A 25,001-nucleotide genomic window follows, 5' to 3' on the forward strand; every position below is an offset into this window, starting at 1 on the left:
TAATTCTTTATTAACTATTAGGAAATCCTGTCTTCTCTCTTTGCTCATGTTATCTCTTCTATTCATTTTTCTCATTCTTGTTTGTGCAAAATATTCTTAACTATAATCTGTTGTTCATATTTTGTTTCTTTTCTTGATAAACAATTTTTTCCCTAACTAGCTTCACATTCGTTGTTCATCATATGACACCTTGCTCAATTTCTTGCATTAATTTCATTCCTTTCCTACTAAGATAATGCTTCTTGTTATGTCTGTTTCTCCTCTCTTTAATCCTAATTCATATTTCTCATCTGTTCTCTTCTCAATTATTCCCCGTGTGTGTGTGTGTGTGCATGCACATGCTAGTTTTCAATTGAATCTCTCTATCACATGTACCTTTGGTTTATAAAAAAAAAATAAATGCGCCCTTTTAAAGCCTAGCCAGGCTCATGGGCTCGGTTTCCCGGTTTCAATGGCGTATGTGTTCCCCAGCTGGACAGGAGGCCATTCCATCGCAGCGTTACTCATTTTTGCCAGCTGAGTGGACTGGAGCAACGTGAAATGAAGTGTTTTGCTCAAGAACACAACGCGTCGCCTGGTTCAAGAATCGAAACTACAATCTTATGATCATGATGCTGACACCCTAACCACTAAGCCATGTGCCTCCACTCTTTGGTTTATAGCTTAACAGATTTTTTACACTACAGAAATCTACCATTATTACTGTAACTCTTTAGCATTCAGATTATTCTTTTAAATGTGATGCTTATTTGTTCACGTTTTTTTTTGTATTAATTATGACTTATCTTGTAGCTTAAAAATTTTGATGATGTGGTAGTTTGTTTTCAGAATTATGTTGTAGGGTAGGTGTGAAAGGCCAGATCTGACTTCTTTGAACATAAGGCAGGTAGAATATTTTGGCTGGATTAAATGCCGAAGGGTTAATATAATAGATCATTTGAATCTTTTTCTTCTCTCTCTTTATCTCTATCACATGCAATTTACTTATCCTTTTCTAGAGTATAATAGATTTCTACATAATGGGAGTCTCATTAATACTTTGATATAATAAATCATATGAATCTCTCTCTCACACACACACTTTTCCCATATTCTTTTTCACAGCTTGACATTTTTGGAAAATAGTTTGTATTAAAATACTAACTCAATTGATATTTTTACATTGCAGCTGGTGTCTCTAATGGTCCACGACAGCATGCTGGTTTACTCCCGGAAAGCCTTATATGGGCTTACATTGTGCAGTTAAGTTCTGCGTTGCGGGCAATCCATACTGCAGGTTTGGCTTGTGGTGTAATGGATCCCACAAAAATTTTGATATCAAGTAAATCAAGGTTAGTTTTGTAGAAATAATATCTTATATTTGTGTTCATATATATATATATATATATATATATATGGATACATATATATATATATATATATATATATATATGTATATATATATATATATGTATATATATATATATATATGTATATATATATATATATGTATATATATATATATATATGTATATATATATATATATATATGTATATATATATATATATGTATATATATATATATATGTATATATATATATATATATATGTATATATACATATGTATATATATATATATATGTATATATATATATATATATATATATATATATATATATATATATATATATATATATGTATGTATGTATATTCTTTTACTTGTTTCAATCATTTGACTGTGGCCATGTTGGAGCACTGCTTTGAAGGGTTTTAGTCAAACAAATTGACCACAGGACGTTTTTTTTAAGCCTACTACTTATTCTATCAGTCTCTTTTGCTGAATTGCTATGTTACAGGAATGTAAACACACCAACACCAGTTGTCAAGCAGTGATGGGGTTGAGGTGGGAACAAATACATATAGATACACACACACGCACACACATACGCATATATATATGATGGGCTTCTTTCAGTTTCCATCTACCAAATCCACTCAAGGCTTTGGTTGGCCCGAGGCTATAGTAGAAGACATTTGCCCAAGGTGTCACGCCTGCGCCTATATATATATATATATATCTGATAAATGCTTAGCTGGCCGAAACTTTGAAGTCACTGTCAATACTATTCTTGTTAAAAAACAATAAAGTTGTATTCTACAAAAAGTATTGAGTTACCTTCAGTTTAATGTAAGACTGTTTTCATTGGGAAATGAAACACATGTAATGGTGAATAAATAATACCAAATGCTTTTTTTTTTTTTTTAAATTTTCCCAGTCTTCGAGGTATATTAGAGTTGCAGGCATGGGTATATTAGCTAAGAAGCTTGTTTCTCAATCATATGGTCTTGGGTTTAGTCCTGCTGTGCAGTGCCTTTGGCAAGTGTCTTCTACTATAACCCTGGACTGACCACTTCCTTATGAATAGATTTGTGAAATGAAAACTGGAAAAAGACACTCATGTATATTTATGTAAGTGTGTGTGTGTTTTTGTGTATCCTTGTTTTGACATCACATGATGTAAACAAGCATCACTGTTATACAAGCAATGTTGTTCATTTCCAGTCTTCCCTGTAAAACATATCTGGCAGTCAGGAAATATTACTTTCCTTGTAAAGCAGGTGAGGTTTGGCATCAGGAAATACAATCAACTGTAGGAAATCTGCCTCACTCTGACCTATGCAATAGTGGATAAATGAACATTAAATGATGGTGACATTGATGATGATTATATATTACCATCCACATTGTCATCTACTTAAGTTCTATTTCCATGATGGCATGGCTTGGACAGGTTGTAGCAGTCCAAGTTATTACTTTTTGAAGATGCTTCTTCCATAGATTTGTCCTAGCACATGTCACTTTCCTTAGTTTCTTATTTCTTTATTGCCCACAAGGGGCTAAACACAGAGAGGACAAACAAGGACAGACAAAGTCGATTACATCGATCTCCAGTGCGTAACTGGTACTTAATTTATCGACCCCGAAAGGTCGAAAGGCTAAGTCGACCTCGGCGGAATTTGAACTCAGAACGTAGCGGCAGACGAAATACTGCTAAGCATTTCGCCTGGCATGCTAACGTTTCTGCCTTAGTTTCTGTGCCTTGATGCTCTTTCTATCACCAACCACTTTACAGGGTGCATTAGTTGCATTTTCAACATAACTACTAATGTGTGCTCCACTCCCTGACTTTGTTTCTTTATAAACTCATGAGGAATGGTTATTTTTTAATGAGATTTTCCACAGATACATTTTAGGTGTAGACTAAAGGTTGTAGCTGAATTTGTTTTGAAAAATGTTTTGAAGTGGTGGAGAGGTGTTTCAGATAATTCACACACCTTAATTTCCTCTTATCTTCCTGATAAATGTTGTAGTAGTTTTTGTATGGGGGCATCCACTGTAACAGTGCATTGCTGCACCCAACATTTGTTGATGATTCCCTGCCACTTCTAGTGGATGATTCCTCTGCAACACTTAGGCAACAACCATCCAACCCATGGGTCTGTTTGTTGGAGGGTTTTACAAGGTTGGAATGCAAATCTTACCTTAATCTCTTTTAGTCACCTTTTATGTCAGACAGGCAGAGAAAGCAGTGGGTCTATCCCTTGACATGCCAGTTACCATACAACTCTAGAGCAATGTGAAATGAAGTGTTTTACTCAAGAACACAACACACCACCTGGTCCAGGAATTAAACCATCTGGTGATCATGAGTGCAACTCTAACCACTTGGCCAAGCACCTGAAAATTGGACATTTTAAAAATAAAATTTTCTACAAATATGATGTGAAAAAGAAACTTCAGATGGGGTTGGATAATTCACACACCTCATCTTTGTTTTTTCATATATTTTGATGAGGTGTTTGAATTATCAGTGTGTCCCAACTCAAATTATATTTTTTCACAAATTCTGTTATAATCATAATCTCTCTAAAATGTATTTGTAGAAAATTATATTTTTGAATATCCATTTTCCAGAAAGTTATGAGGAAACAAAAACATCAAAACATCACCCCCATGCATTCAATGGCAAAAATGTTTTAAGCATCCAAAGTTCCTTGACTTTACAATTTGAAATATATATATATTTTTTTTCCTCAAACAAAATACAATATTTGGTTCTAGAGAGGATCTGTTCAACTTGACGAAAATAAGTTCTGAAAGCTCTGCATGTGTATATTGTCATCGTCATCATCATCATCACTTTTAATGTCCACATTTCCATGTATGCATGGGTCAGGTAGAACTTGTTGTGACAGATGGATATATCTAAGGCCAGGTTCCCTTCCTCCTGCCAACCCCCAACTCTTTCCAAGTAAGGTAATAATTATCCATGACTAGACGTGATGCTTTTTGGGAAGATTGGAACTGAAGGATAGTGCATACATAATGGTAACACACATGTACTATCACCTGAAATCAAGATACACACACACACACAAACATATATATTTGTAAAACGAGCTTCTTTCAGCTTCCATCTGCCAAATCTATCTCAAAAAACTTTGGTTGACCAGGGCTCTAAGAGAGGACACTAACCCAAGTAGCCATGCAGAGGCACCTATATATCATTGTCATTTAATGCCTGACCCATGGCTTCATGGGTTCTATGTCTGAATATTCCTCATGTCACCAACCTTTGCCTGTTTCTAAGCAAGGTAATATTTCTCCTTGGACAGGCTTGTCTTCCACAAAATACTGGAATCTTTCAAGGTGGTATAACCACAGTCCAATGACTGAAATCAGTAAAAGATAAAAGATACATATATGTATACGTGTGCATGTGTGTACACGCGCGCTCACACACACAAAAGTGTATATGTATATATATGTATCTATGAATAAGCATAAGTATATTTACATGCTCACACTTAGGTGTGTATATGTTTTAAGAAGTTTGCTTCCCAACCACAAAATTTTGGGTTTCGTCCCACTTCATAGAACTTTGGGCAAGTGTTTTCTACTAAAGCCCCTAGCCAACAAAAGTCTTGTGAATGGATTTAGCAGGCAAAAACTGAAAAAAGTCCATTGTGTTTGTGTGAATGTTACTGTTTCTTGCCTTGACATTGCATGATAGTTGTAAGTGTTACTGACATGCAAGCATTGTTCATCATTTCCAATCTTCTGTGGAAATATTTCTAGTCATGTTGAAATATTACCTCACCTGGGTATAGGTGAATGTTGGTGACAGGAAAGGCATCCAGTCATAAGAAAATCTACTTAAAACAAATTCTGTCCAGCCCATGCAAGTATGGAAAAGTGGACAGTAAAATGTGTTGTTTATATTTTCAGATTACGAATCAACTGCATCGGTATTTTTGATGTATTAACATTCGACAGTAACCAGGGGAATTATGTCAGTCTCGTCCCTCATTATCAAGTAAGTATATATTTATCATTTTGCCTTTGAGCTTGGAGAAAAAGGGCCAAGCTGGTAACTTCTTTTGCAGGACGTTTTTTAAAAGTAGCCAAGTGGTACATTTGTTGGGACATAAATTCAGATAGTCATAGACATGTCTGTGGAATTAAGAAGCTTGTTTGGTTCAGTGCCTTCTACTATAGTCCCTGGCTGAGTAAACTCTGTGAGCAGATTTGGTAGATAGAAACTGAAAGAAACCAGTTGTGCTTATGTATGCGTTTGTGTGTGCGTGTGTATTAATTTGGTGTTGACCAACTGATGAATCTTTCATCAAGATTTTAATTTGAATATGAACACTTTAAATACAGAGAGTCTGAGGTTGTATCATAGTTAAGAGTTCAACGATTTCCTTTATAAATATAAAAGACGTTTTGAAACTTTTATCCATATGTTTAATATTTACTCAAAGCTAAAATCCTATTTATTATTTGTATTTAAACTGCAATTTAGAAATCTCAAATGTGGTCCTTAGGGCTGAATGAACTGATTTGGCTTTTGTTTTTTATTTCTTTTGTCACGACCTATAAATGAAAATTTTAGATGGAAATATTTATATCTCATATAAATACTAAGAATTTCATGCAAAGGAGCATTAGGTATAGATTAATGGATGGTTTGAAATTTAAACTATTTTTATTATCCAGACTTGTTATATTATTATACGTCTTACATGAAATCATGAAAAGTTTTCTACGTAATATTTCTGGCTTATTTTCTGATGATTTCTATTTAGTTTTACTTTATTTTTACTTTATACTTGTAGAGCCTAAAACTGTGCCACTTTACATTGTTCTATGGTAAGAAGTTTACTTCCCAACCACACGTGTTCAGTCCCTCTGCATGACACTTTGGGAAGTGTCTTCTACTATATCCCTGGGCCGGCCAAAGCCTTGAGTGGATATGGTAGATGGTAAATGAATGAAGCACCTTGTATGTATGTGTGTGTGTGTGTGTGTGTGTGTGTGTGTGTGTGTGTGTATGTAAATTTGGGATTTGACAAAATAGAATTAGTACCAATTTTAAAAAAAGATGGAGTACTGGGGTTGGTTTGTTTTAAATAAATTCTTCAAGACGGTGTCCCAATATGGCTACAGTCAAATGACTAGAGCATGTAAAAGACTAAAATGTTATATTTAAATTTTTAAAATAACATTAATTTTTTTCAACACACGAAATCACATGAAAAAATCTTGCAAACCAAATCTAAAAATGAAATTAATTTTTTTCTTTTTTATTAATAATAATTATGTCATTGTGACCTATTTATTTAAATTTGGTTCTTAAGGATTCTGGTCGTTTTATTTACTTGCACCCCATCGCATGGCCATATTTCAAATACTAAGCGTTAGATACACACCAAGACCAGCTTTTCCCTCCATTCTTTCTTTAATTGGAGATGATCCTCTACTGCATGCATGAATGTCTTGTTTAGATGTTCACTTCCCAGCCATGTGAGTTTAGGTTAAGCTCCAGTATGCTGTACCTTGGACAAACGTCTTCTACTGTAGTTGTTCTGAGCTGACCAAAGCTTTGTGAGTGAATTTAGTAAACGGAAACTGAAAGAAAAACCGGCACATACATATATATATATATATATATATATATATATATATATATATATATATATATAGTAGTTGTATACTGCCAACTTAAAGTGACAGTCCCAATAAGGGAATATACTACTGCTATTTAGCCCTAGGAAGCTGGACCGCTTCCTAGGGCTAAATAGCAGTAGTATATTCCCTTATTGGGACTGTCACGTTAAGTTGGCAGTATACAACTACTTTATCGCATCACTACTGCTTAAGTCTCTCTGAGAGATTTAGAAATGTATTATTTCTAATTTTTATATATATATAGTTTGTGTATAATTGCCCCTTGTCTTGACTTCATGTGATAGTTGATAACAAGTGTTGGTGATGATAATGACAGTGAGGACAACGATAACAGTGCTGGTAGAGGTGGTAAAGAGGCCAAGTAATAATCTCATGACGAGGTTTATACCCCTTGGATGATGAATCGTGAGAAACGAAAGCCTAAGAATAAAAGGCACATATAGGTCAGCTCGACCTATATTTGAAAAAAAAAATTGAAGTTGTAAAAATGATGGAATTATTTACACCATTAAAGCACTTACTGTATTTGCTAATGAATAAGACACACTTTTCTTACTTTTAAGTGTATCTAGAATTTTCCTAGCGCCTAATGCAGTCATATTAAGTATGGGAAACAGTCTTGTAGTTGAGGCAACTGAATAAGCATAAGTTCTCTCAGTACAAACTTATGAAAAAATTGCTTACAATATGTAAGTAGTTATGTGGAAAGGTCACATCATCTCATTATACCTCCTTCCTCAACATAACCTACTGATATATATCTTACATTATTTAATGATTGTGTTACCTTTAGGAAACATTTTTTAAATTATGTAAATGAAAACTCTTCTAGAGTGTGAATTTGGTTGATGAGAACTGAAAGAAATTTGTGTGTGTGTGTGTATGTTTGTTATGCAATTCAGCCAATTTGAATTTGACTGCATTTTCTTGTACTTGATCTTTTGAAACAAAGAAAAATTCTATCCTATGAATGTTATCTCTTGCCCAGCTGTACATATCATGTGGTGTTAGAATTTGGTCATTAACAGTGCCCCCCCCCCCATACACACACACACACACACACCATCATATGGACTCTTTAGTGAAAAAATTACTTTCATTTTTTGATAATAGCAAAAAAATGCCATTCAGCAGACAGACCATGATTATAATGGCTGCAAAGGTTGGCAAAATTTAAAAAATTTTTATATTGGCTTGCAGCCCCCATCATTGAAGTATATAACTTTGGTCAGATCCTCAAACTTTGATTTTATAGCAATCAGGACTTGATTAGTAAAAGCTTGAACTACCGCAGTGTCGTTGTTGAGGCAATCAGACATGACACACTTATTTACACATTTGAGATCAGAGGTTGAGGAGTCTTTGACATAAAATAAAAAGGGATGCACTTCAGCTTGGGAATTCTCCCAATGATGCCCCTACACAGCATCCTGTATGATAAAGCTATAATTTTCTCCAAAATCAAGTAATAAGTAATATGATGGCTTCATTATAGTGAAGCTTTTATTTAAATGCATCCACATCATTGGTAGTGCTTGGCCCAGCTTCTTCATCAGTTTTGTAACAAGAGATTTTAATTAGTGTAGTTACCAATTGTAACAGGTAAGATTGATTAGGTATGCAATAATATGAAATGTCGGAGTCAGCAGTTGTAACAATAAAAATTTGTTGTTATAACAGCATGTTGTAAGATGTGAAAGATGGACAATGCTTGAAGTTTTAAGAAAATATTTATTTAACTGTTTGATAAAAATCGTAAAGCATGCGAAGTAAAAATAGATATAGATTTTCCTTGCATAGTTTGTGTTTGTGTTCTTGTCATCGTTTAGTGGTAATTACAGAGAGAGATAGAATGATGTTGTAAGAGAACAGAATTAGAGCTAGTGTGAGTGAGAGAGTGTGGGACGTTGTCTTTTTCCCTCTGGCTGTTTTGTCTGCCTGCTTCCATGATTCTAGTGGTCGGTTCACTAACTGATGTTAGCTCTCTCTCAACTCAAGAGTTGTCACCAACGTGACTAACTGTCTTTTGCTTGTGCGTTCTTGTTTTTATAACTATCCAGAAGAATAGACATATCGTTGAGAACAATGGGCTTCGTTGGTGGTCTTGTGATATCCCTATTCTAGCTTTTGGTGAAGTAGAAGAGGTTATAAGGGTCAAGTGGTGAAGACATTATTTCGGCCTAGCTAAAGGCAATCTGCCAAATGTAAAACCGCTGTCAGAGAAAAACCATTGTTCCACCATGGGAAAAGTTCTGTTGAACCGTTAATTTAAATTTGGCTATGGTGGATCGAATCCACTTCATGCTTGACAGATTCACTACAGCTTGGTAATCAGCCTGTGTATGATCCCCAACTCTTATAAGGTCCCTCCAGCAACTTGAGCATAGTTTCTGTCCTGGCATCAACCCCAGATTCTTGGCAGATCCTGAAAATACATTGTTAATATATTATAAAATGTGAAATAAATGCAATAATGCATTACAGTACAAAAAAGTGAATAATAGATGTTATAATTTTTTAAATTGCATAACACATCACTAATTTGAAACATTGTGAGACCTAAGGAAAATATCATTAATTTGAAAAGAAATAATTTTTGCAGCACAACAAGATATGGACATTGAAAGATTAATAGCAGTTTATCTGTAGTTATGAACTTAGAATCTGTGCGGGACTTAGAATTCGCATGGTGTACCCATGTCTTAATAATTTACCATATAAAAGATAAGACGTCACCAGAGCTTACTACCACCCTTACCTTCACCATCTTTATTTAGTACTTCATTAGTACATAAAAATTATTTTAGTTTCAACCACTAGCAAGAGTATAACAAAATCATGCCTGTGATAAACTTATTAAAAGTTACTATAATTCCAACAGACAGATAGTACTGTATCTATCTTCCTCAGGTGATGGTGTAACACTGTCTTAGGTAAATATTAATATCTTTCAAATTCTCTCATATATGTTTTGCAAATGAATAATTATACTATTATAATACTATTAAAGTATTATACTATTGTACTTATGTGATATCTTCTTTTTGTGAATGCTTTTGGATCTGCACTAAAACATCACAGGCTTCCATAATGTGAAAGAAAAATTTTCTCATTTTTTCATTGTTAGATAAAGAACTGCATTTCAAAAATCCCTGTTTTCTTGAATAAGTGATTTTGTGACATTCTTCTTCCAATTTACTTCCAAGATTACACTGAGATATAGAACTGGACACCATCATGACAGGACGAGTACCTGAACGTTTAATATGATGCATTAAAAATTCATAACTCTGAAAGGAAGCTCAGCAACGAAACCAAATTTCTGTCACATCATCTTTAGAAGTATAAGAATGTATGGTAAAAATTTGAAAATAATAGTGACCTGCCCACATGGTCAAGCTAAGGGCATCAAAGTGGGCACTTTTTGAAAAATTATTCTGGCATTTCCATAATAGTAACTAACGTGGTTATTGCTCAGAAATGGTCTCCTCTATGCTAAGTAACTGGAAAACAATTGTGGTTGCTTTAACTAGTGTGCCAATTGCAATAAAAATACCTAAAAGAGGCATACATTTGCTGGACATTTAATTCTTGGTAATTTTCAGAGGCCTGTAGATGGAAAAATATACATGACACATTTGATTTGATAAGATATTTGAACTCTACAGAAAAAGTTAGCCCCAAACACATGATTTCAAAATTGTGCTTACCTTATTAGAGGAGAAATGGCTGGCTCAAGTTGGTCCAAGGGGTTCATTCGGAAAAACATGTATTATTAATTAATATTTTAAAGGCCTACAATTTCAAAACTATTGAAGATATTGACCAAATACTTGATAATTTTCCATCATATAGGTACAAGAGCTAGTGTGAATTTTTTCGGGGTATCTGAAGGGATGACCTGGGAAATTTTTCTGAAACTGGGTGATTTGACATGGAATAACCCCTAATTTTGTCTGACAAATGCAAGCATGGAAAAGTGGATGGTGATGATAATCATATACATAAACACACGCGTGTATACAAATATATGTGTGTGTATAATATATATGTATTTTTTTCTGTGCGGTGTAGTCTATAGTCTGCTTAGAATATCTGGCAGTGTAGGCCATAGTCTAGTTACCTGTATAGTCAACTAGGTGATACATGAAGGTGTCATATCCACTGACTGGTGTAGTAGCATCATAGCTACAAAGGTAAAGGTGACGCATTAGATAGGAATAATTACAGAGGTGTCAAATTGTTGGATCAGGTGAAAGTCACAGAGAGGGTCATAGCCCAACTAATTAGGGAGAGAGTTAGTTTAGACCACTGATACTATATTTCTGGTAAGACAGCTGCAGGAGAAAATCTTTGACGGAGTCCTCCAATCCCTTATCTGGTGGTCAATGCAGAAACTAGGGATAAATGAGTGGTTGGTGAGAGCTGTATAAGCCATGTACATGGATGCTGTCAGTAAGGTAAGGGTTGGCAATGAGTATAGTGAAGAATTCTGGGTAGAAGTAGTGGGTTCATCAAGGATTGGTCTTCAGCCACCCCCTATTTATCATAGTCTTCCAGGCAATAACAGAGGAATTCAAGACAGGCTCCCCCTGGGAGCTCCTCTATGCTGATGACCTTACTCTAATAGCCGAGTCACTACCAGACCTAGAATAGTTTCAGGTGTGGAAGCAAGGTCTAGAATAGAAGGGCCTTAGAGTCAATCTAGCAAAAGCCAAAGTTTTAATAAGTAGGAAGGCAGACAAATCACAAATCCCTTCAAGTAGATGGCCCTGCTTGATTTGTAGAAAAGGCATAGGTAGAAACTCTATAAGATGTACCCAGTGTAAGCTATGGACACATAAGAGGTACAGCAATATCAAAAGAAGGTTAACTGGTAAGATAGTTTTTGTGTGTGGCACAGGGCCAATAAATACCAAAGATGTACAGAAAATAGATTCCATCATATACCAAGGGAAAAAAATAGAAGTAGTTGATAACTTCCATTACCTAGGTGACCAAGTCAGTAGTGAGGGTGGCTGCTAGAATAAGAATAGCCTGGGCAAAGTTCAGCAAGCTCCTACTTCAACTGCTAACAGAAGGCCTCTCGCTCAGAATGAAAGGTAAACCGTAAGATGCCTGTGTGCGAACAGCCATGCTACATGGCAGTGAAACATGGGCTGTGACTGCTAAGGACATGTGTAGGTTTGAAAGAAATGAAGCTAGTATGCTCCACTGGTTGTATAATGTCAGTGTGCATACACAACAGAGTGTAAGCACACAGAGAGAAAAGTTGGACATAAGAAGCATCAGATGTGGTGTGCAAGAGAGATGGCTGTGCTGGTATGGTCGCCAGAGCACCAGCTGTCTGGCTTTCGTGCTGGTGGCACATAAATAGCACCATTTGAGCGTGACCGTTACCAATGTCGCCTTCCTGGCACGTGAAAAGACATTTGAGGGAGTTCGTTGCTAGTACCGCTGGACTGGCTCCTGTGCAGGTGGCATGTAAAATACACCATTTTGAGTGTGGCCGTTGCCAGTACCGCCTGACTGGCCATCGTGCCGGTGGCACGTAAAAGTACCCACTTCACTCTCTGAGTGGTTGGCGTTAGGAAGGACATCCAGCTGTAGAAACTCTGCCAGATCAGATTGGAGCCTGGTGTAGCCATCTGGGTTCACCAGTCCTCAGTCAAATCGTTCAACCCATGCTAGCATGGAAAGTGGATGTTAAACGATGATGATGTGTGTGTATGTACTACTTATATATAGTGTTTCTTGTGTGTGCAGTTAGATATATAACTGCTACTAGTGAGTTTAGAGCTTTGCATAAAGTATCATCATCAAGTTCACTTTCAGTAGAGTGTTGTTGTTACTTAGCAGTGTTACTGGTTATGATATACAGATCAGATGTAGGATAAAGTTTGATAAATACAAGATGCAGCTTGCACCACTTGTTCCCTATATATATGTGTGTGTGTGTGTGTGTGTGTGTATTGTGGTTTTACTTATTTGCATTCTCTGCAGTTGATTATTCAGGGACACATTTTAATACATTGTGTTTTACACAGATCAAATGCTTGAAGATGGACAGACAGTTTCTGGAAGGGAAATAGAGAGCAAAAAAAAGGGGGGGGGGAGGAAAGAGAAAAAGAAGGAACTGATGCTGAAAACAGGGGTATTCTTAAAAATGTGAGAGAGAGAAAGAGGTGCTAGGAAGAGATGGAGTGGAAGGAATAAAGGGAAACAGATTAAATAGACTAGAAGATTATTATTCCACATGGAAATGGGTGGTAAGTGTTTTCAACAGGAAGGGCCTATGGTTGTGAAAAACTCTGCCTCAACATACTCTTGTCTTGACTATACAATGATGATAATGATAATGATAATGAATTTGTAAACTGACAGAAATGTTTGTCCCGTGAGTGTTACATTTAAAATATATCTTTTGTTTATTTTCAGCAAGAAGATCTTGTTGCCTTGGGTAAAGTTGTGCTTGCTTTAGCATGCAATTCCATCATGGCAATACAGCGTGAGCAGGTTTCGAACTCGCTGGAGCTTGTGGCACGCAATTATTCAACAGATTTGAAGAATTTAATCTTGTATGTTTTCTTTTTTTTTTACTTTTGTTTGCTTCATAATGTGGTTTATAAGACTGGATGTTCAGTATGTTTGTTAATAGTGTTTGATGTTTGCTTCAATGGAAACTATATTGTTTATAATACACACCCCAACACTTAGTATTCTGCTGTCTTCCACAACTTCAAATGCCTCATGTCTGAAGCGTCCACCTCATCAACACTACTTTTATCTTATTCCAGCTCCATCCTAGTTACTCTCAACCACTCTTCAACCCAATCTTCACAATTGTTGTGTACCTCCTCTCTCCTTCCATACATTCTTACACTGTCATACTCATTCCTATCCACTTGTACCTCAAGGATCCACCCTGACACCTCATCACCACCATTTTTACTTTTCTTCCTCTCCACCCAACCTTTACAGCAAGAACCCTGGCCTCTTCTGTCACATTTTAACCCCTCATCTCCTAGTTTAAAGCCACCTTTCTCTCTACCGTTTCCCCACTCAATGAAGTAGTACCTTTGTCATGCAGACTGCTTGGCACCTCACTAGTGCTGATGTCATGAAAATAGTACCCTGTGTACTTTGTAAAGTGGTTATCATTAGGGAGGACATCCAGCCATAGAAACCATACCAAAACAGACAATGGAGCAGGATGCATTCTTTGGACCCACTGGATCCTGTTAAACCATTCAACTCAAGCCATGAGTTAAATGATGATGAAGGTGATATATATATATATATATATATATATATATACATGCACACGCACAGCACACATCAGTCATCATCATTATCATCATTGTGCTCCAATGTCTGCTTTGGAATGGTTTCTACAGCTTGATGCTCCTTCCTAACATTAACCACTTCACAGAGTGTATCGGGTGCTTTTTTTTTTTTTTTTATCATGGCACCAGCACTAATGATGGGTTTTAAGGAAGAACTGCAGTTGGTGTTTGGTAGTGTAATTTGAGGAGAATATGAAGCAAAGGACACATCTGTTCAATGCTTCAATTGCTATCTGAAGGAGGGTAAAATACCCTCTCAGTCGAAAGATTCAAATATCATCCTGATCGACAAGGAAGGTGATAAAGAAGATTGTTCCATATACCTCTTATCTCACCTGTATAAGCTGTTTACAAGGGTCATAATCACCAGCCTATCAAAACATCTTGATAGCCAACAGCCAAGAGAGCAAGCAGATTTCCATAAGAACTATAGTACAATAGATCAGATATTCATTCTAACACAGCTCATAGAATGAGTGAATGAATACAACTTCCTCTATGTATCACTTTTGTTGGTTATGTAAAGGCCTTTAATAGCTTTGAGATAAATGCAGTGTTGAAATCTCTGGGAAAGCAAGGTATCAAAGCACTATACATCAAACTGCTCAGAAATACAAACTCTGAATGCACAATAGACACAGCTCTGCTATCACCACCAGTAAAAGTCACAATTGAGAAGGGTGTCAAACAAAGATACACCATCTCTTCAAAGCTCTTCACTGCATATCTAGAAACGGTCATCAAAGGCATTAAATGGACAGGTGGTGTGAACATCAGTGGCAAGCAACTAACACACCTCTGGTTTGCAGATGACATTGTACTCCCCACTAAAGCCACAGATCAGGTTTAGACCATGCTGACAGAGTTGGACACTCAGAGCTTAGCAGTAGGTCTTAAAATGTTGGCACTCCGTCGCTTACGACGTCGAGGGTTCCAGTTGATCCGATCAACGGAACAGCCTGCTCGTGAAATTCACGTGCAAGTGGCTGAGCACTCCACAGACACGTGTACCCTTAACGTAGTTCTCGGGGATATTCAGCGTGACACAGTGTGACCCTTTGAATTACAGGTACAGCAGAAACAGGAAATAAGAGTGAGAGAAAGTTGTGGTGGAAGAGTACATCAGGGTTCGTCACCATCCCCTGCTGGAGCCTCATGGAGCTTTAGGTGTTTTTGCTCAATAAACACTCACAACGCCCGGTCTGGGAATCGAAACCGCAATCCTATGACCACGAGTCCGCTGCCCTAACCACTGGGCCATTGCGCCTCCACAGGTCTTAAAATAAACCACACAAAAACAAATATATATGCTTTCAGAAGACCTAACTCAAGGCCATATAGAGATGGCAAGCAATGAAATTGAGGATGTAAAGGCGTATATCTACTTAGGGTATATGGTGAATATGCACCAAGATATGGATGCTGAAATTTCAAGGGAATAAGTGAAGGATGGAAGGCGTTTAACCCAATAAAGGTTGTGCTCCAAGCAAAGCTAGACAATGTTATATGTTCCAGACTTTTCAATAATACCGTCCTACCTGCAGCCTTATATGCAAGTGAGATGTGGGCTACTACACAGATGACAGGATACCAATTGGCTACGACACAAAGGGCCATGGAAAGATCCATACTAGTGACATTACTAAGAGAGCACATTCAAATTGAGATAATTCAAGAATGGAGTGGAATGAATGATGTGATTACAGAGTATTGAAAGTACAAGTTCTGCTAGACTGGACATGTCATAAGGTTCACAGACAACAGGTGAACCAGTGCAGTTACCAAGTTATATCCAAGAGATCAGAAAAGGCCTCCATGACAATGGGAAGATGATGGAGTCAAGCAGTTTGGGTCAAAATGGAAAAGAATAGCGTATTCAAGACAAAATTGGAAGTGCATTGTGACCAGTGGTGCATAACAGTATCTGATGGTCTGGTCAATACTGTGATACTATAATAGTCTGAAGGAATATCATAAGTAAGAGAGGGCTGAGTATTTGGTATAGATGGATTCCCATCTTCATACTAAATTCATCACTGAAATTGTTGTTGACTTTCATTTTACTTACTGCACCTTTAAACATAGCTAGTACAGTCCTCACAAGTCTTTTGTTTGCACCAACTTTGACCATCAAATTACTGAATGTGGTACTCTTTCAAATGCTTTTTCCAAGTCAGTGAATACCAAAAATAATGGTTTACTCAAACCTGAAGTTACCCCATCAGGAAGGTTTCATCTGTAATACCTCTTCTGAGTGCAAAGTCAAACTACATATGACTTAGGTCCACCTCGTTATGAAATGAAATATATAAACATACATATATCTACTCCGTGGCAAGACATTTGTGTCCCAACTATATAGTTCTGGGTTCAGTCTTACTGCATGGCACATTAGGTAAGTGTCTTATACTATAGCTCTAAGTCAGTTTGGTGGTCAGCGGCTGGAAGAAGCCCATCAGATATATATGTATGTATGTATGTATGTGTGACCTTGTCTTTACACTACATGGTAGTTGTAAATGAATGTCACTGTCATACAAGCAGTGTCATTATTACCAGTGTTCAGGAACATGTCTGGCCATGGGAAATTTTACCTACCTTGGAAAAAGGGAGGGATGGTAATAGGAATGTCTTCTAGCTGTAGAAAACCTGTCTCAAGTATACACCATTCAACAATGCAAACATAGAAATGGGCCCATAAAATGATGATGCTGAATTTCATATGTGTGTATATGTATATATGTATATATATGTATGTATGTTTATATATGTGTTTGTGTGTGTTTATTAATATATATAATAAAATTAGCTGGCAAAGGAATAAACAACTATCTTACGAACTTCGTTAGCTAATAAAGTTCATAAGATCATCCTTTCTTCCTTTGTCACCTCATTTTCTTATTACTGTTCTGTACTTGACTAACACTGCAATCTGAAGCATATATATGTCAAATTCTACACCGGGTTATTAGTATCACAACACCCAAGCGATCATCATCATCATTGTTTAATGTCTACTTTTCCATGTTTGCATGGGCTGGATAGAATTTGTTGAAGCAGATTTTCTACAGCTAGATGCCCTTCCTGACACTAATGCATTCCTGTTTCTAAGCAAAGTAATATTCCCCATGACCAGACATGCTTTCACAGAAGATCGGAAACAAAGGGCACTGTTTGGATGATGGTAACACTTGTTTTACAATTATCAATCACACAAAGTCAAGGAGACAGTGAAACACACACACACACACACACGTATGTGTGTGTGTGTGTATATATATATATATATATATATATATATATATATATATATTTATATAAGGGCATTACTATACATGAATGCCTCATGCTAAGAGGGACTCTAAGGTCAAACTACCATAATAAGCACATTTTTATGGTAGTTTGACCTTAGAGTCCCTCTTAGCATGAGGCATTCATGTATAGTAATGCCCTTATATAAATAAATATATTTTGGGGAATAAATGATGGATTTTTCCCTTATGAGGTTTTTTTCACGCTAGTTACTTGATAAATTCTTGTAAAAGAATTCATCCTATTATTAATTAAATATATATATATATATATATATATATATATATCATAAAAGTAAAATTCTGTCTATCCATCTGGGACCCCTGTATCTTAGTGCACATTTGCTCTACATAGACATATAGCTTTTTGGAATAAGGATGATCCTGGGATTGAAAATCTGCCCTTCATTTGGTTCTTGAACATCCATCATTGGGCTCTGATTTAAATGCATTTAGGTTGCTATTTCTAGCAGGTAAAGCTTGGCTGATTTATGCCATCTTGGTTGACATTTGTCAGATGACATCACAGATCAAGTTGGAGACATTCACTTCATTAATTTTACATAGAGATAAGAATTTCGGGACAGATTGGCCAACAGTTGGAATTCAACTTGAAATTTGATTGCGTTACAGAATTCTCGTCCATCCTTAACCTCTGATCAAACACCACCGGGGCATATAGTCTTTATAGATGTATTATAGTCATGCTATTTAGCTCTCTTAGCCCTCTGCAGGAGCCTGCTTAAAGGTCCACATGGAGTGTGGCTTTTAAGCTAGTATGTATATATATATATATATATATATATATATATATATATATATATACTTATATCACTGCAATCATCAGGTGTATGTGTATGTACATTTTATATATATCCTTTCTACTGGAAGCACAAGGCTTCAAATTTGGGGGGAGGGATTAAGTCAATTAAATTGACCCTAGTATGTAACTGGTACTTGATTTATCAATCCTGAAAGGATGAAAGGCTATATCGACCTCAGCGGAATTTGAACTCAGAACGTAGTGACAGGTGAAATACCACTAAGTATTTCGTCCAGCGTGCTAACGACTCTGCCAGCTCATCGCCTTTCAGCTTATATATATGCATGATGCATGTATATGCTTGTGTATACAGATATATATATCTATGTCAATATGTGTGTGTATGTATACATATATAGTAGATGTAGGGGCATGGCCCGGTAGATACAAGCATAAACAAAATGTTTTTTTGCACCTCTATTTTGATGGAAGGTTTTATTTTACTTTAATCCATTTGAATTTCTGTTGAAATACTCAACATTTGTTTCAATTAATTTTGAACATAATAAAGAATTTAGTAAAAAAAAAAACTTTGTCATTAATTAAGCTGGTGTTTAAGACATTAATTAATGTGAAATTTTGATGGAAGGTTTTAATTTAGATTATTTTACACATGAAGTTTCTATCATGGAACCACTGGTGGATGGACAGGTTGGGATATCAACTATACAATGTCCTAAGAAGTAGTTCTGAGAGTGACTTCCCTTGTATGAGGCCTTAAAAGCAGAGTGCAATAAGTTAAAAAGCATGTGCTTAAGATTGAACTATTGCAATCACAAGATGTAGCTACATGAGATGATAAGTGGAATTACAGAAAGAATGAAGAGCAGCAGTATAATAGAACTGTAAATAGATGGGAAATAAATGATTTGAAGTTTGGTGGAGAAAGAGAGAGAAGGGTACACAGGAACAGATATGGAATCTATGTGTGTGTGTCTTTGTATCTGTGTTTGTTCCCACCATGTTCAGTTGACAACCAGTGTTGGTGTGTTTACATCCCTCATAACTTAGTGATTCGGCAAAAGACACTGATAGAATAAGTACTAAGGCTTACAAAGAATAAGTCCAGGAGTCAATTTTTTCAACTAAAAATCCTTTAAGGCAGTGCTCCAGCATGGCTGCAGTCAAATGACTGAAACAAGTTAAAGAATGAAATTATATATATATATATATATATATATATACATACATACATACATACATACATACACACACACACCTTAATAGTTTACTCTGGTACACCATCACTACTATCTTCTTATCTTCATCTTCCCAGTTATTAGTACACTCCTTATAATGTTGAGTGATTATGTGTGTGTGTGTGTATAATAATAATAAAAGCAAAATTCTGTCTGTCCGTCTGGGATCCCTGTATCCCAGAAAGATGTGCTCAAAATATGTAGAGGATACATATGTATGTGTGTGTATCTATATGAATACATGCATGTATATGTTTATTGTAAGTATGTGCCCTGCTTTTACTATTTTTAATAAATCCATTGCAGATACCTAATGGGATCGCAACGACGACAGCGCAGTGTTAACGATATAATGCCAATGATTGGTGCAAGGTTTTACACACAGCTTGATGCTGCACAACTACGCAGTGATGTTGTTGAGAATGAGTTGGCAAAGGTAAGCTTGCTTTATCTGCAGTCTTTCTACATATTCAGAGTTAAGTAAGGATGTTCATTTTGGTATTATTGTATGGTTGTGTATGTGTGTGTATATATATATATATATATACACACATATGCCTATATATATATATATGACTATATATATATATATATATATATATATATATATATATATATATACATACAGGGGTTGGACAAAATATCTTAAATTTCTTAAAATTTCAAACAAAATTTATTTTAATATGGGGTAGGACCGCCTTTGGCAGTAATTACGACTTGAATTCTATGAGGTATGGACTCATCCAAAGTTTGAATTGTTTCCAAAGGAATTTTTGTCCATTCTTCAGCTAAAACAGTCTCCAGTTCTTGTAGTGATGATGGTAGAGGATATCGACTCCTTATTTGTTTTTCGAAAATGCACCATAAATGTTCAATAATATTGAAATCTGGGGACTGTGGTCACCAGATAAGATGTTCAACTTCATTAGAATGTTCCTCGTGCCATTCAGTAACAACTTTAACTGTGTGGATTGGTGCATTATCATCCTGAAAGATTGCGTTGCCCTCCGGAAACAGTTCCACAACCATGGGATGAATTTGATCAGATAAAATGCTTAAATAGTCTTGACTATTATTTCTGCAATGAAGGTAAACCATTGGGCCAGCAGATTTCCAAGATATAGCCCACCAGATCATCATAGATCCTCCTCCATGTTTAACAGTTGAAAGAAGGCAGTCTGGGTCACATGTGTCTTTTGGCTGTCTCCACATGTATACTCGGCCGGTGGTCAGAAATAAGGTAAAGGATGACTTGTCCAAGAAAATAAAATTCTTCCACTGCTCTAGGGACCAATTCTGTAGGTTTTTACTCCACTCTAAACACTTTGCAACATTTGTTTTTGAAAGTAGTGGATTTCTGATTGCAGCCCTCCCATGAAATCTGGTTTTGTGCAGCTCCCGGCAAACAGTTTTTGTGGAAACTGGGTTCTCGAGGTGGTCATTTAGCTCTGCAGTAATTTTGGGAGCTGTACTTTTGTGGTCTTTTCTAACAATTTGCGTAAGAGTCCAATGGTCCCTGTCTGAAAGTTTTGGTCTTCTTCCGGAGTTTTGTTTCGACAAAGAGGTTTTTACCTCTTTCTCAAAGGTTGTCATTACTTTCGAGACAGTACTTCTTGATGCACCAAACATTTCAGCTGTTTTCATTATGCTAGCACCTGGCTTATGAGCACTGACAATTTGACCTCTTTGAAAGTCTGATAGATCTGTCATTTTATTGAATTTTAATTACCTTTTTGTGATGATATCTGAAAAGAGACAGCAATTTTAGCAAAACATATTAAACAACACTGATAATAAATCAAAAACTTTAAAATAAACAAGCTTTTGACGGTTTTATAGATATTTCAAAATTATGATGCTATTATTTTGTCCAACCATTGTATGTATGTATATATATATATATATATATATATATATATATATATATATATGCCATTATTTTTTTTGTCCAACCCATATATATATAAATATGAAGCAGTTGTATACTGTCAACTTAATGTGACAGTCCCAATAAGGGACTCATACTGCTGGTATTTAGCCTTAGGAAGCTGGACCGCTTCTTGTCGGCCTTGACACATTTCCTGTGTCCTTATATTTGCAAGAGGGAAACAAGCACCCCCAGCCTAGTCTGCATTCAGTGATATGTTTCTGAGTCATTGCTCATATTCAGCCTGAAGTAGCAAGACCAGCTGGCTGAAGATGTCTGTCATCCTCTCACAAATATATATATATTTCTAGTGAAAACACATTCACTGATTACAAAATTTAGAAATGATCTAATTATAAATCTCACAGAGAGACGTAAGCAGCAGTGTTACGATAAAGCAGTTGTTTACCGTCAACTCAATGTGACAGTCCCAATAAGGGAATCATACTGCTGCTATTTAGCCCTAGGAAGCTGGACCGCTTCCTGTCGTCCTTGACACATTTCTTGTGTCCTTATATATATATATATATATATATATATATATATATATATATATATATATATATATATATACATATATATATATATATATATATATATATATATATATATATATATATATATATATATACATATATATATATATATATATATATATATATATATATATATATATATATAAAGAAGACGACTAGGTGGACTGTTAATGTGCTAGAAGAAGATCACATGTAATGTGTCTACTAAGACCTAATTGTTCTCAAATAAAATTCAGTGAAATACCAAAACGTATGCGGGCAAGACAATGAAAATTACATAAATATAAATTATCCGTGTACTATAGTTTCGAAATCAACATTCTCTTACCAAAAATATCTGTTTCTCATCAGCACGAACTGTAAGGTAAATATAATTCTCAGAACCGTATACAAGTTGTTCCACAACAATGGCGAATGTGCATATGGTTCTGCTAATTACACTTAATGGTAAAATTCAAAAGTCTTTGTTTTGGCGCGCTAATTCCGGAAATATCTCTGCAGAATATGGTTACTGCATCGCATATACCCAATTTGAGAACTTGGTTATGGTTAATCAAATTAAAACATTAGGGTAAAAAAATGGATATTAATTAATATCGATTTATTACCAGGAAGCATATATATATATGTATATATGTGTATATATATATATATATATATATATATATATATATATATATATATGTATATATGTATATATATATATATATATGTATATTTGTTGTTTATAGTTTCAGCTTAGAGTTGCGGTCATGCTGATGCACCGCCGTATCATCATCATCATTGTCGTCATTTAACATCCGCTTTCCATGCTAGCATGGGTTGGACGATTTGACTGAGGACGATTTGACTGGTGAAACCAAATGGCTACACCAGGCTCCAATCTGATTTGGCACAGTTTCTACAGCTGGATGCCCTTCCTAACGCCAACCACTCCGAGAGTGTAGAGGGTGCTTTTACGTGCCACCGGTTGTTGCCAGTACCCCTGGACTGGCTCTTGTGTGGGTGGCGCATAAAATACACCATTTTGAGCGTGGCCGTTGCCAGTACCCGCCTGACTGGCCTTCGTGCCGGTGGCACGTAAAAGCACCCTCTACACTCTCGGAGTGGTTGGCGTTAGGAAGGGCATCCAGCTGTAGAAACTCTGCCAAATCAGATTGGAGCCTGGTGTAGCCATCTGGTTTCACCAGTCCTCAGTCAAATCGTCCAACCCATGCTAGCATGGAAAGCGGACGTTAAACGACGATGATGATGATATGTATGTATATATATATATATATATGTATATATACATATGTAGATATATATAAATGTATGTATATATATATATATATATATATATTTATATATATTTATGTACCCGCGCCAGTGGAGCACTAACAGCACAGTTGAGCGTGTACATTGCCAGAGCAGCTCCCTGGCTTCCGTGCTAGTGGCCCGTAAATACCACCATTAGAGTGTAATCGTTACCAGTGTTGCCTTCTAGCACTTGTTCTGATGGCATGTTCAAAAACCATTTGAGCGAGATCGTTACCAGTGCCGCTGGACTGGCACCCACTACACTCTCGGAGTGGTTGGCGTTAGGAAGGGCATCCAGCTGTAGAAACTCTGCCAGATCAGATTGGAGCCTGGTGCAGCCTTCTGGTTTGCCAGTCCTCAGTCAAATCAACAGTCTAGACTGTTGATTAACAGCCCAGTCAAGATGATATTTTCTTCTTCTCCTACTCTTGTTTCTGCAAACATCTACAAAATGACCTTTCTAAAATGAACTTCCATTATGCAGCTGAGGAGTACATTTTCATTATACATTTTATGTAGTGTTCTCACTTCATGAATAAATGAAGTTTGTACGAAACGTACGTACTGCTATAACCTATTGAATTTTTGTTGCTTTTCTTCATATATATATGTATACATATATATATATATATATATATGTTTATATATATATATATATGTTTATATATATGTATATGTATATGTATATATATATGTATATGTATGTATATATGTATATATATATATATGTATATATATGTATATATGTATATATATATATATATGTATATGTGTATATATATATATATGTATATATATATATATGACTATATATATTTACATACACACACATATACATATATCTTCTATTACATAAATGAGCGTGTGTATGTGGATATATCACAAAAGGTTCACAGTGTGTCCTTAAAGAAAATGGATTTGATTTTTGAAATCTGTGTTCCAGTGACAAGGTTTTCAGTTACAATTAATCTAAAAATATGATTTACTACGAAAAATATCTCAACTTTTAGATTGACAAATCTCCCATTCTCTATCTGTCTCCCAGTTCTCTCCATCTTATACTTTCCCCTCTGTACATGTATATTTCACTCTCTCTATGTATATGTATATCTCTCACGCATGTTGCTCACCCTCTCTGTTGATATGATGTGTAATTGTTTCCATTTTGTTTAGAACTTCATAGTTGTGACGTTTTTAATTTCATTTTGTGATAGACATCCATATACCAAATTTGAAAATTTTCACTTAATTTTAAAATTTCAAAGTCTTTAACAACAGAAAAGATCTCTCTTTTTGTCTGTGACTTTTCTCATTGGAAACTTTCATACTCTCTCGCTCTTTCTCTTGGGTGTGTGTATGTGTGTGCGTGTCTGTGTGTATGTGTGTGTATGCATGTGTGTAAAGAATTTCATTAGAGCGACAGTGTTGAAAAGACCCTCACAAAGCATCAGCAGTGAACTAAGAAAGATCTTTACATCTATGCACCACATGGAAAAACAAAAACATTATATATTGCCCCAAATAATGCAGATATCAGTTCTGATCAAG

At 35.8% G+C, this 25,001-nt stretch overlaps 1 protein-coding gene across 1 annotated transcript in view; it reads left to right on the forward strand.

Moving 5' to 3' along the window:
* Positions 1-25,001, forward strand: part of LOC106878849 (uncharacterized) — a 68,256-nt gene that overhangs the window by 37,100 nt on the left and 6,155 nt on the right. Inside the window, exons 10-13 of the mRNA XM_089365332.1 lie at positions 1,169-1,331; positions 5,270-5,357; positions 13,451-13,590; positions 19,998-20,127. Of these exons, the coding sequence (XP_089221458.1) occupies positions 1,169-1,331; positions 5,270-5,357; positions 13,451-13,590; positions 19,998-20,127 (521 nt within the window). The remainder of the gene's footprint in view (positions 1-1,168; positions 1,332-5,269; positions 5,358-13,450; positions 13,591-19,997; positions 20,128-25,001) is intronic.

Source organism: Octopus bimaculoides, chromosome Z (assembly GCF_046866305.1).
Source record: "Octopus bimaculoides isolate indiv1 chromosome Z, ASM4686630v1, whole genome shotgun sequence".
In the NCBI taxonomy this organism is placed as follows: domain Eukaryota; kingdom Metazoa; phylum Mollusca; class Cephalopoda; order Octopoda; family Octopodidae; genus Octopus; species Octopus bimaculoides.